This window comes from Andrena cerasifolii, chromosome 14 (assembly GCF_050908995.1).
Source record: "Andrena cerasifolii isolate SP2316 chromosome 14, iyAndCera1_principal, whole genome shotgun sequence".
In the NCBI taxonomy this organism is placed as follows: Eukaryota; Metazoa; Arthropoda; class Insecta; order Hymenoptera; family Andrenidae; genus Andrena; species Andrena cerasifolii.
In genome coordinates this window covers 10151393-10163631 of record NC_135131.1, presented here as the reverse complement: position 1 = coordinate 10163631, position 12239 = coordinate 10151393, and the positions used below count along the sequence as shown (strand labels likewise).

General features: G+C 48.7%; 1 protein-coding gene across 3 annotated transcripts; it reads left to right on the top strand.

The window, feature by feature from the left end:
* Positions 1-2673: 2673 nt before the first annotated feature.
* On the top strand, positions 2674-12034 carry LOC143376382 (uncharacterized). 3 transcript variants are annotated; one of them, XR_013087082.1, is made up of 3 exons: positions 2674-3661; positions 6469-7343; positions 7740-12034. XR_013087082.1 is itself a non-coding variant. In XM_076826645.1 (2 exons), exons 1-2 carry the CDS (start codon positions 3554-3556, stop codon positions 6760-6762), a joined length of 402 nt encoding a protein of 133 aa, XP_076682760.1. In that variant the 5' UTR covers positions 2674-3553; the 3' UTR covers positions 6763-12034. The 3 variants fall into 3 exon arrangements, 1 of the variants encoding a protein (XP_076682760.1); XR_013087083.1 differs by having other exon boundaries at positions 6469-7902; positions 9514-12034; XM_076826645.1 differs by having other exon boundaries at positions 6469-12034.
* Positions 12035-12239: the final 205 nt, after the last annotated feature.

The following is a 12239-nucleotide window of genomic DNA, read 5'->3' as shown; positions in this document are numbered from 1 at the left end:
CTCCCTCCCCCGGTATAAGAATTCATAAGATTTGATATCGCAACCTCCTTCTTACGTAATGTTTTTTACATTTAATTTTTTCAGTTATTAAAATTCTTTTAAAGGTTTATATAATTCATTTAACTCGGTTTCGGGAAATTTAAACTGAAACGACTTTTCTGAAACATTAATGGTAGAACTTGTATTTATTGAAAATTAGATGAATGAATATTATGTAAGACACTACCTGACTCCCCCTCCCCCCCCCCAAAAGCCTTACGTAATTTAGGGACACCCCTTTGAAGCTGCAAAGTATATAGGGCATTCTGAGGAAAACAGAGAACGTAGACACGGAGGAATATCCATGGGCGCGATTCGAGTGAAATATCAGCTTCCCCTTTACAAATCAATTCACCAAGAGGACAATGCCGTTCTGAGCAGAGTGTTCATTGCGAAGATACGTTATTTTTCTGCGCATCTTATACATAAGTGACTAAAGTACTAGAAATAACAGGGACAGTAAATTAATCGTTCCACGATTCGAAGGTAATCACTGATTTGGATATTCAGCGGTGTCTAAAGCCACGTTTCCACGCGAGGAACTCGTTGCGCAGCTTAAAACGTCGTATGATCTTTCCCGATCGTGAAACGATCCAGTTGATAAGCTAATCGTGCGTCGCCGCGCGTGCTGCGCGCATGGAAACGCAGCTGATGAAGCAAAATTCGAAGCTAGAGTATTTTCAGTGTTTGTGATCAGTGTGATTGTCGAGTCTGTGCCAAAAGAAAAGTATTAGCTAAAGTGTCTATTAGCCTGTAAGCTGTAATTGTAAATCGAGTATAGGCAGGACAGGTATACTTGCGAGTGTAGAGAGACTGGAGGGATAGAGGAGGGTGTACAGAGTATGCCGTGTGGCCGTAAACGAATCCGTCTCATTTCTTTTGTACATCCGGTGCTTTACGTAATAAGGAAAACCGCGAGGTTGTCGGCGGCTTAGCTTAAAATGATCGGGGCTAACCGAGCGACGGGATGCTTCGGTGAACGGAAGTGCAAATACCTCTTAATTGTGCCAAAGATACGCTCTAGTTTTTACGTTTCGAATGATCCACGCAATAAATGGTAACGCGCCGTGCCGCTCGTTAAACGATAATGAGAAGTTCATACTTTCCTACATAGTTAATAGCGCGATATGAGCGAGCATAAATTGTCAAATGCGATTCTAAGTTCTCGTTGTCTGCAGGGAGGTCGGGCGCTCCAACTTCGGTGTAATTTCTTTAAGGACGAAGCGTTAAGGGTAGTATTTCTTGTAAGACTTGTCTGCCGAAGAACTATTTTATTCTAGCATAGGACTCGATTGAGTTGCGCGCGCGCAATAGGGCAACTAGAACTCTGCTTTGTTAAACGCGAAGAAGAGTTTCCGAAAGTCTGCTCACGTTCATACAACTGCAAGTACAAGTTTATACGAATCGTCTTTGTGCCCGTTCGTGATTTCTACATTGTAACATCGACCGACAGAATCAACGAATCAAACTATACGAATGAAATAATGGAATGGAGCGCGCTGCTCGGATGTAGCTTGGGCGGTACATTCGACACTGAGCCAAGATTCATAGTTCCTGTAATGTCCGAAACACGAACGATCCTATGTACAGTTAGAATTCGCGAGATGGTAGATTAAAGGCTATCTTTTATAGACAGATCGAAAGTGGCATAGTTCTCAGCGATGTTGCGAGTCTTGTAATTTATTTCGACTACTGTGACGATCGTAAGACGAGTGAATTGAGTTTAATTGAGGAAAGACGTGTACCTTCGCCAAACAGAATAAATTTACTTTTTACGAAAACTCAGCGTGACGTACAATCATTTCAATGCCAAAGTTTCTGTTAAAGGAATCTTGATATTGCAATTAGCAGAATATCGATTCGTGTTCTTAATTTGCAAGATAACGCTAATCAAACGTAAACGCACTATCGTATCTCTCACTCACATACAAGATTACTTAAGTTTCTGATCCGTCGTTTTATAAAAAGGCGCCGCAAAATATTTGAAAAATGTTGGTAATTTCCAAAGCTCCCACGATAACTTATCGACCTTCTCGCTAGAATTATTATTATTATTATTCGGAATTTAAGTGATCGATGTTAAGATACCGACCGTAGGTACAAATATCCATTACCAACTGCCAGTAAAGTATCATCGACCGATACTCCGCGCGTTTGAAAGCTATTCGGAGCTTCGGGGCGCAATAATTTCCCGATTTCTGGCAGAAAATCGAGAATCTAGCGTAAGCGGCCCCTTAAACTGCCTCGTCAGTGGCTGTTACGTTGTTTCTTTGCTTACACCACAGGATGCAACGTCCATTTAAGTGTTACATCACGGTGACTCATTAAGCCGCGACGCAATCAGTTCCCGCCCATTTGTTGGCGCCCGATTTCGCCTAAAAGCGCGCTAACGGCGCATCGGCTGTTTCGGGGGTTGGAGCAGAACAATAACGCGTCAGAAATAGCCAGCTCGCGATCCCTAAATACACCCCGAGAGTGGCGCACGGCGTCAGCGTGCGTCGCACGTGCAGCTTTTCCGCGATCGCGGTGTGCGATTTACCGGCGGCGACCTTGAACAGATCCCGTGGCGGTTTTGCGGCAATGGTAGTCGCCGGGGTCGAGGGCAGGTCGAGGATCAGGAAGCAGGATATCCTTGGGGTGGACGGGGTTGGTTTTCGGTTGCGGCGCACTCGTGTGTACACCCTCCCGCAAGGGCGGCCGGTGGAGGTATGCGTACGTGCGATCCAGCAGGAACCACCGCCGAAAAATCAATCCGGGACGTCACGCCGACGTGTGTATCAACATTGTAAAATCAATGGTAACCCGTGACGTAGGAGTCCCGCCTCAGGAGCGACCAATAGGCTGGCCCAGCCGTCCCCACCGTGGCGAGCTTTTACACCTAAACCACACGGCCGCCGGCGTGCTCATTCCGTAGCAGACAGCCGCTGAGAACGGACACGCGCGTGTATTCGAACCGACGTAGAAAAGGCAGCACGCCGAGAGACAGCAGCCCGTGACAGCGACACGACGTGTATGCAGTTTTCCAGTCGACAGACCACCGACAGAGCACCTCGCCGACGATCCTTTAAGAGAGCAGGGACGAGAAAACAGCCCATCAGTCGCCAGCCCGACCCTGTCGTAGCCGAACCGAGTCGTAGCGCGGACGGCACAAAAGCGATCGATCCGATTCCCAGCCGACCCGAGCCGAGGACTCCGCTCCGCGATTATCCCGCCACGGCCAACGGACAGAACCGAATCCTCGCGTACGCTCGCAGGACCCGCCAGCGAGGATCTGTCAGGGGAACGCACTGCTCGCAGAGCGCACCGAGCGTTCAGCCGCCGGAAACTCGCCGGGAAAACCTCTGCCCAGGCCTGCCAAGCCGAGGCTTCGACTTTCCAGAGAAACGGAGGGAGAAAGACACGACACGGCTGGTGGTGTAGAGCGTGAGAAAGGGAACGGTGCTGTCGTCCTCGAGGAACAGGGGCAGAGAGAGAGAAGAAGAGAGTGCGCGGTTCAAGAGTGCCGGCCCTCGAGATGGCGTTTATGATGCCCGTGGTGAAAAACGAGTGGGACATTTACAAGACTAACCGCAACCGGCGGTCCTCAGAGTGCTCTAATCCTCAGTCCTGTCGCAGCAGAAAGGTGAGTGCATCTCGTGGCAAGGGGAAGGCTAGATCGAACGGAGGACAGGCGACTTTTAGCGCGCTACTCTGTCGCGTCAACCTCGATTAGAGGACCTTCGCGTTTCGCTGTAGACCTTTAGAGGATTCCGCGTGCGGGTAGACTGGTTCAGGCGCCTTTCGCTTAAATTCGTGGTCAACGGGTGACTTCCGCGTGCGCTCATCAAGATCGCGTCGAACCCCCGCGTTTCCAATAAAAACTGTTTTAAAAAAAACAGGGTTTTCTAAATGTAAAACGAGGTACAGGGTTTGTTACGGTTCTGAACACTTGAAACGTCGCGGAAATGCGTGGAGTAAATAGAAGCTCGTGCGAGTGCGTACTGTAAAGTGCATCGTATTCATTAGGTATCGTGTCATTCGAAAATCATAAAAGTCGTGGAGCAAATTCGGGGTTAGAAATATGCACCTATTATGTATACAATGAACTCGTGCCCGTAACGGACCACGCGTTGGAGCGAAACCTTTGCCCGCCACTTTTACGACCCATCGTCAGTCAGGTAGCAGGGACTTCCAACCTCGAATCACTGACTCCTGGCAGTATTTATCGCGATAGAAGGGAATTCGCTACCTGGCTAATACCGAAACTTCTGACTAGGCACCCGTCATTGCCCGAGAAGGAATTCCATGCAAAAGCGAACGGACGCGCGACCGTCACGTCCCGACATTTCTCATTCCTAGCGCTCATTAATCCGCGAAATCGTGCCAAGAAAAATTCTCGTGGCGACGTTTGCTTAAACCTCGACGCGTGTCCGAAGAGTATCCCACCCTGTGACAGTTTCATCTGTCATCTGCTATCCTTCTTCCCTTTTTTTTTGCACTTAGTGCCTTTGGAATTTTTACATCTCCCAAGATTACTGTCTCGGAGCGACGGAAAATGCCGCGCTATATTGTATTAATAAATTAAATGCCCGAAAGCGAGGAGCGTCGCCAGGACGCTTGGTATTCGCAGCCGCGCGCCTCGTCCGAACGAATTTAAACCTCGAAACTATCGAGCGAGCCATATAGGATCGAGAATGTCGATTACAAATAATTTCACGCTCAGCCAGATCGCCGATTGCGCGCGACGAGTGGGGCTCGACGAAAGAGTGCCGCGTTTATTTCGCCCGGTGGGTTAGGTAATCCTTGTTGACAATCATATCCCGCTGACGAAGGCAACAGCGTGGAGAGCACGTTGCTGGACGTTCGGGGAAAACGCCTCCTACTCTGCTAGAAGTTTCTTTCACCTGACGCGCGATGCACACCTTCGTTCCCGGCGTGACGTCCGTTTGCGCAACCTCGATCCAGAATTTCGTAATGCACCGGCGCGGTAATATCTGTCCTCGGCGATGCCTCCGTTCGTATCATAATCTGATGCGTCGCCGCGATAAGGGAGATACACCCGGAGTTCCCGAGTCGTAGGCGAGCAACGGGCCAGAATCGGCGTTTCCCTTATCGTATTCCATTGGTCGGGGTCTAATCGTCGATACGCACGCCGGGGCGAATACAAAGTCGAGGAGGAAGGAGATAACGATAACGTTTATCGGCTCGTTCATCGAATTATATTACAGAGTACTAACGAGTATAAAGTGCTCACATGGCGCAGCTGGAAAGGGTCGTGTGCGCTTCTGCGTCGCTTTTTCTTCTGCTTTTATCGACGTCCGCCCGCCGTGGCAGCATTTCGCGTGGATAATCGCGAATTACAGGGGACAAGGTGGTAATTTTATAACGTCGAGGTCAGTGGCGGGTTTCGGCCGTCGTTTTCGTTGCTGCAGGAATGGCAATTAGGTACAGCCGCGTTTATTATTTAGAGCCGAACCGAAGCTGCCGCTATTGGAGCCAGAGTTGAGATTCCAGTAAGCTACTTAGACTCGATGCGTTGCAAATCATACTCGTGTTCAATGGAACCGAAGATAAGAAGCCGAGCTTGTAATCCCTAAAGGCGGCGTCTTCGATCTTGTCCGCGCACCGAGCGAACCGTCGCAAATTGCGTGCAACTGCAAGTCGCGTTAATCGATAACTACCGGTTAGAGAGACACGGTTATTGCTCCGTGCATTGCTCGGCGTGAAAATTGCCAGTCTGACTCTAACGTTGCGCTTTCAATTACTCCAGCACGCTGACTCTATCGCGTTTCGCGATGCTCGCTTCAAGTTCCCCCCAATTTCGGAGTACTTTACTCGTTTCGAGTAAATGAACAGTCCGTTCGTCTTCAGCGGTTAGCGTGCATTTCTTCTACCGCCGGATTAAAGACCTCTAAATCCGGATGACTGGCCGATCAGCGGCCGAATAATGGGGCTAATGCGATTAGGACTGTCCCAACAGCGCACCTTTCGTCCCATTTTCTCTAAAGTACAGCCGCATAGCCTGAGACCTTGCGGCCGTGGAATTCCTGCATTCTTCCGCTTCGTCATCGGGCTTAGAAAGAATTCGAAAGCGCCGAAGTTGCGTCTCGCATCGGTTATTAAGTTCGATAAGGCCAATCTTCGCTACCGAGTCGAACGTGACGCGTAGGATTCGAGTGAAAGTAGTCAGATTCTCGCGCGTTTTGAAAGGAGGAGCGACTTTGCCGAAGCGACGAGAGAACGCGCTCGAAATACGTTGGGAAAGGAAGATTTTTTTTATCGACTTTAACCTTTTGCACTGAATCGTACGAACCCCGATGAGTAGGAAGAAGACAAAGTCGGAATGGAACAAGTGCAAAGGGTTAAGGTCTTCTCGAAGCGAAAGAGCATCCCGGCGGAAGGTTCTCTTTCAGCTTGAAACAAACGAGACCACTGTTTGCGTGTTCGCAGGTGTCGGAATGTTCAAAATCAGAGGGCCCGTCGCTGTCGACGTCCCCAGGATCCGACTTCCTGACGTCCCCGGCGCACCGTTCGGTGCCCCTCAGCTCCCGCCACTTCTCGAGGACATCGTCGAGGGCCTCGCAGTCCTCGTTGCAGAGCCCGAGCAAGAGCACCGGCTCGTCCCCGCCGAAGACCGGCAGCTCCAACTCCCTGAACAAGTTCCACAATCGGCTGGTGGACAAGCTGAAGAGGTCGCTGAGGAAGGCTGAGGAGTGCGGGGAAGACCAGCGGAACTTGTCGTGAAATACCCAGGGGGTTTTGGGCCGGCCACCGATCCCCGGCTCGAAACCGATCGAGATCCGACGCACCTCAGCGCCCGTTACCGCATCACAGCCGAGCAAAGATGCGGCGGCACGTTCGTGCCCGGATCCGCCGCCGTCATCGGCGTGGTAGACAAGCACCTGACAGGCCCGGAAGAAGAAGAGAGAGTAACCCACGTGTGTCTCGTTCGCCAGCGGCACAGGATGATCGTGCAGCGATCACGCTCGAGGAGGGGCCGAATTTTTTAGAATGGAACGTGCGACGGAGCCGAGATGGGCCGCCGTAGAGGCAGCCGAATCGCCGGAGTCGCGATCGGTCTTCTACGAGATCCGCGAGCGCGATCTCGTGGACGTTGGAGTCTGGGGCGAAGATCGTGGGTGATCGTGGATGACGGGAGCGTGGCGGAAGGTCTCAGTCCACGTGGATAGTGTGTTCGATGACGAAGAAACTCGGGGCACTCCAGTTTCCTCGGCTCCGAGAGATGGAGGTCTCGCTTGACAGAGTTCGAGACCTCGAGAGCAACGATCGATGGCGGTGGGCGAGCGGCCGAATTATCGTACCCAGTAGGTTGCTGTGTGCTCTCTTCTACGTTTCTCCTCCGACCATGCAGAGTGATTCGCGCGCCAAACGCGAGTCCTTTCTTTCGTTCGATGAAAATCCACCCCCTACTACCCCCCTTTGGATCGTTTCGTGACGGAGACGGCAGGCGATACGGCGTACGAGAGAGCGAGAGAGAGCGAGAGAGAGGGTGAGAAAAAGAGAGAGAGAGAGAGAGAGGATGATCGGAAGGAATCGTTTCCCCGTGTGTTGTCGCTTAGCTTCCAATCAGAGAGTGTTGACGGGAGAGAGAATACGGCCGAGTCGTTGCACGCCGCGGCTTCCCTTCCTTTGACCGGGATAGAATCGCGACAATTGACGCGACAATTCATTTCCTTGGATAACTGTGAGAATCTGTTTAGGATGACGGGGAAACAGAAAGTTAAAGAGAGAGAGAGAAGAGAGAGAGCTGACGCGCTGGAGCTCTTTCGAGACACAAAGAGAGAGACACAGCGTAGATCTCGAGGAGCATCGTCGGGGAGCGAAGATTGCAACCGAACGAAGAAGAAGAAGCCAGTAAAAGAGGTACATAATCACGACGGGGATGGTCGGAGTGGGTGTACGTATCGCACGTCGTCGCGTTCAGTTTCGCGCGCGCGCGCGCGCGAGTGCCGCAAATAAGGGTTCGTGGCCAGTCGGGGTCGATAGAGGATCTCAAATGTCCAGACCTAAATGCTAGTTCCTTCATTGTACATTATCGCGCGTATAGAGCCGTAAAACGTATATACCACTTATGTAACTGTTACGCAAAACGTTTTGCTTTTCCGCTCTTCTGGGACTCTTAGTTGCGAACGGGGGGGAAGATTAATCGCGCTGAGAATTCGCGCGGCCCCTAAGGTGTTCACGTTTCCCTCAGAAATTTACGATTTCTACTACTTGTTCGTATTGATATAGCCATGGTAATTAGTGGCCATGGAACGTGGCAAGGTAAATGGTCCCGTTACTGAACGCGCGAGAAGGCGGTCAGCAAAAATTAACGCGAATTGTGGAGTATCGTAATATTGGCCCCTTGGATCTTCAATTTCAAAGCACTGTTAGAACACAGATCGATGCACTTGCTCTGTTCAACTCTCGAGTGCATCTTCCTCGGTAACTTTCACGAGTGATTTGCCCGGAAAAAAGGAAAGCAGTGGCTGGCGAACCGGGACATTTACCTTCCACGATTCTTAAACGTCAGGGGCACGCAGATAAAAACAAAGAACGGCCGAACGGGGACGTAGTTCGCGCGGAAGTAGCGCCCCTCGCGCAGGGGAGCAACCAGACGCGCTCGTTTTCATCGCGAAGGTCGCTCGCTGCCTCCCGAAGGGAACGTGCGTGGGTACGCGCGAAAACTGCGGCGAGGAATTCACAGGTGCGCGAGGTTCACTCGCAGATACATAGGTGAGCCAACGAGAGAAGCCTAAGAAAAGACTTATTTTAACCCATGTACACGTTCAAAGCGAGATTAGCTGTACTTACACTCGTAAATATTTATTTCGAAACCCTCTACTCGCCTCGCTGCAGCGTCTTTCATATAATTGGAAGATGCTCGAGCGGGAATCGCGTCGAAACGGTACGCTTCTCTGTTCCAAATTCCAAATCGCACGCGCCATGGTTAGCGATTTAGAGCCGTCTGTTTGAAATTCACCTTTCGAATGGTGTGCAATTACGTGGCTACGTTCGCAGATAGTATCCAACGACATCGTTTTGACGCGAATCTGTACACACACACACATACACACACACGAGAAACTCTTGCTAGACGACAATTATACAGTGAAAGAGATATTTTCTTAAGAAGACGATATCATCGAGGTGTTTCCATAGCGCTTTCTCTCTGTCCCGCGACCGAGGCACTCGAAATTTTGCTATTTCTATTAGTCGTTACGAAGAGCGTTTGTTGAATTCTTACATATTATATAGTATAAATGCGTTGCTTCCGTCGAGACGAAACAGTCGAGCCTGTTATATTCGCTGAACGTCGAGCAGAATTCTTTCAAGAGGAGCGACCCGTGAAGGGTGGCGGCCAAGTGTCCTCGAAATTCGGACGCAGAACGACGTCTTTCGACGGCATCGAATGATTCGAATGTTAAATCACAGAGATACCTTACGTGCTGTTCCGCGAGATAACGAGGAAGGTGTTTCTTTTTTGTTTAGATCTACTCGTGCGTCGACGAGGAAAAGCAATAAGTCTTCAGTTACAACACAGGTATAGTCCGCATGGATTAAACTTATCTTCTTCTTCTTTTTTTTTCTCTCTCTCCTCTCTCTTTTATTTTCATCGCGGTGTCGGCCAGTCTCGTTGATTACGGCCGAACTGCGTCACCGATGCAGGCCGACAATTCCGCCGTTTTTCATTCGACAGTATTAAATCACGCGCAAGATAAAAGCACGCGTCATCGAACGATGACACGGGACGTCACATTCTGCGTCCACTTTCGTCGCGTTTGATTTCCGATGGCGAGCTTTCTGAAATTTCGCGCGCTTCTTTCTTATCGTTTACGAAATTTACGATGTGGGAGCAATTAAACGATACCGCGTGTAACTCTGTGATACCGTAAGCTATAAGGTAGAATTATTTTGCAACGATCAAAGAAATACGGGGAAGAGCAAAGAGGAGGAATAGATGCAGAAGGTTCTGGGGAGGGTGTTACTGTTACGACGAAAATACGTACGAGCGCTTTTCCTCTTGATCGACTTTCCGCGGGGAATCGTATCGGTTGTCACGCGAAATTAAGAGAAAACAGGTTCAATATCGGTTCTGAACGAAGAAATTCTTCTGGAGACAGTCTGGTCTCGTGTTTGCCTCGAAGCAAATAGAAATTCAACGCGAGACGTCCGATGGTCCAGCGGCGATAGATTTCGAAATTTTTCACGCTCGTTCTACGTATTTCTGTGGTAAGAGAGGGTGGAGAGGGGCGACGGAAGATGAATGAACGAGAGATCGAGTTAGAACGCGAGAGCTAATATGGTCGCGAGATTAAACTAATTCGTAAATGTTGCCGTTACACGTAAGACTGCTTTAGAGGGAAACAGAAGAGGAAGAGAAGAGAATAGAACTTACCGATCGGATGTTACATTTGTGGTGCTGGACGGAAGTTTGGGACGGCGCGGAGGATCACGGACTTCCGGCGAGCCTTGGCGAACCATCCGTCCCAAAAGCTTCGTCGGATGATTTGTACTGATTAGAAAGAAAGGAAAATGGTGTTACTAGAGTTTAGTGATTGACGAGATAATACGATCTATTTATTACGGCGACCTCGGACCGCGGATTAAACGTGGATCGAGCGTCCCGATTTCCTGGCTTTTTATACCCAGTGTTCTTAATGCTGATTAAAAATCGCATAGACTATTCGTTAACTTTAAACGGTGTTCTATAAAAAGCTTAGAAATAGATGATTTTCTAGTTTATCTCGTACGGCTCGATCCACTTTCATTCCGCGGTCGCAATGTTCGCGCGATTACAAAGCTATATATATATATATACATATACATATATAAATATATTATATATATATACACACTTAAACACATATATATATATATGTATATTTATTATTCGACGACTTGACTATTTTTTGTATTACTATTTCAAGTACTTTATAATTATTCGTTATACCTCACTAGGGACGTTTTCAGCTGATTTTTAGCGTGTGGCTGAGGAGGCAAGGACTCGCGTAAAAGTTGGTAGAATAATTCATCGATCTCTCGCGTGTTAATTACCGTCGCGTTCGTCACACCAGCGTGCTAAGTTCCACGTGAAAGATATTTTTAAAACGGCCTCAACGCGCTGAAATTTTGTACTCGTCTCGCTTTTAACCTGCGCCACGCTGTACTGTTCTTCTCATTTTCAATGTTCTGTCGCGGGCAGTATGGCCACAGCGATCGCGACCGAGAGGATTAACTTTCTTCGGCGCGTCGCCGAAGCGTCGCCGATCGCACCGAGGCCTTTCTCCTCATCCACTACGATTGAATGTCACTGCCAAAAATCCCCGGGATTACGTAAAAAGTCTAGCTGGCGTGGCCGAACGACTCGAAAATCGGCTGCCGTCTTTTTCCACGACAGCCAGTTCGAACTCTACTGCCACGTACCTCTCTATCATCTCCATTTTCGATCCCTGCATTATGTATTTATTCTCTTCGTCTTTTTGTTTTTTTATACAAATAGCGGCTTTTGTCGTTGAAAAAGAAACCGCGCCGCTCGCTTCTCATCGCGTTCTTCGGATCTGTTGTTTGCTTAGAATCGAGACGTCGAGATAATTATCTTGGTCCTTTTGGTTTCTTAAGATCCAATTGAGAAGCGAAAGGGCGAACGAAAGAGGAACAGCGAAAAATACGTGCAATCCGAACTTGCGAATTCGAAGGCGGTTCCTGTTGAAAAATCCTGCGGCTAGGCAGGAACCTTGTAGCGAGAAAATAGTCCTTTCCGTTGAATGGAAGAATCCGATGAAAAATTAAAGCGAGATGGCGGGGGCACATTCCACGAAATAATAACTATACATACTTGTACGAAGTAACGAATCTGTTAGCGTTTGATAAGACATTCACGTAAGATAATTACACGCGAAGATAATAAATGAATAATATATCTAAAGTTTGGAAGCTTACAATAGACTCGGTTTATCATTATTATGTATCGTGATTTTTATGTCATGTTCAATAAATGAGTTTTAAAGTACCTCCTCCCCAACGATTAATTACTCCAAACACACCGTTCCTTTTGCGAGCGCGGCATGCGAGCGCAAATTGCAATTTCAAGCAGTTCTTTAGTAACGAGTCACCGGACGATTAAAAAAAATCGCAATCAAACCAAGCATGACGCGCAAGAAACGAATCTGCGAAACTTCAATTTTATTACGCGCTATCACTATGATTCACGATCG

Excerpts from the sequence above, each read along its gene's own strand:
- LOC143376382 (XM_076826645.1), top strand. The coding sequence starts at position 3,554 with ATGGCGTTTATGATGCCCGTGGTGAAAAACGAGTGGGACATTTACAAG. Across the intron at positions 3,662-6,468 it reads AGTCCTGTCGCAGCAGAAAG|GTGTCGGAATGTTCAAAATC; the intron begins GTGAGTGCATCT and ends GCGTGTTCGCAG.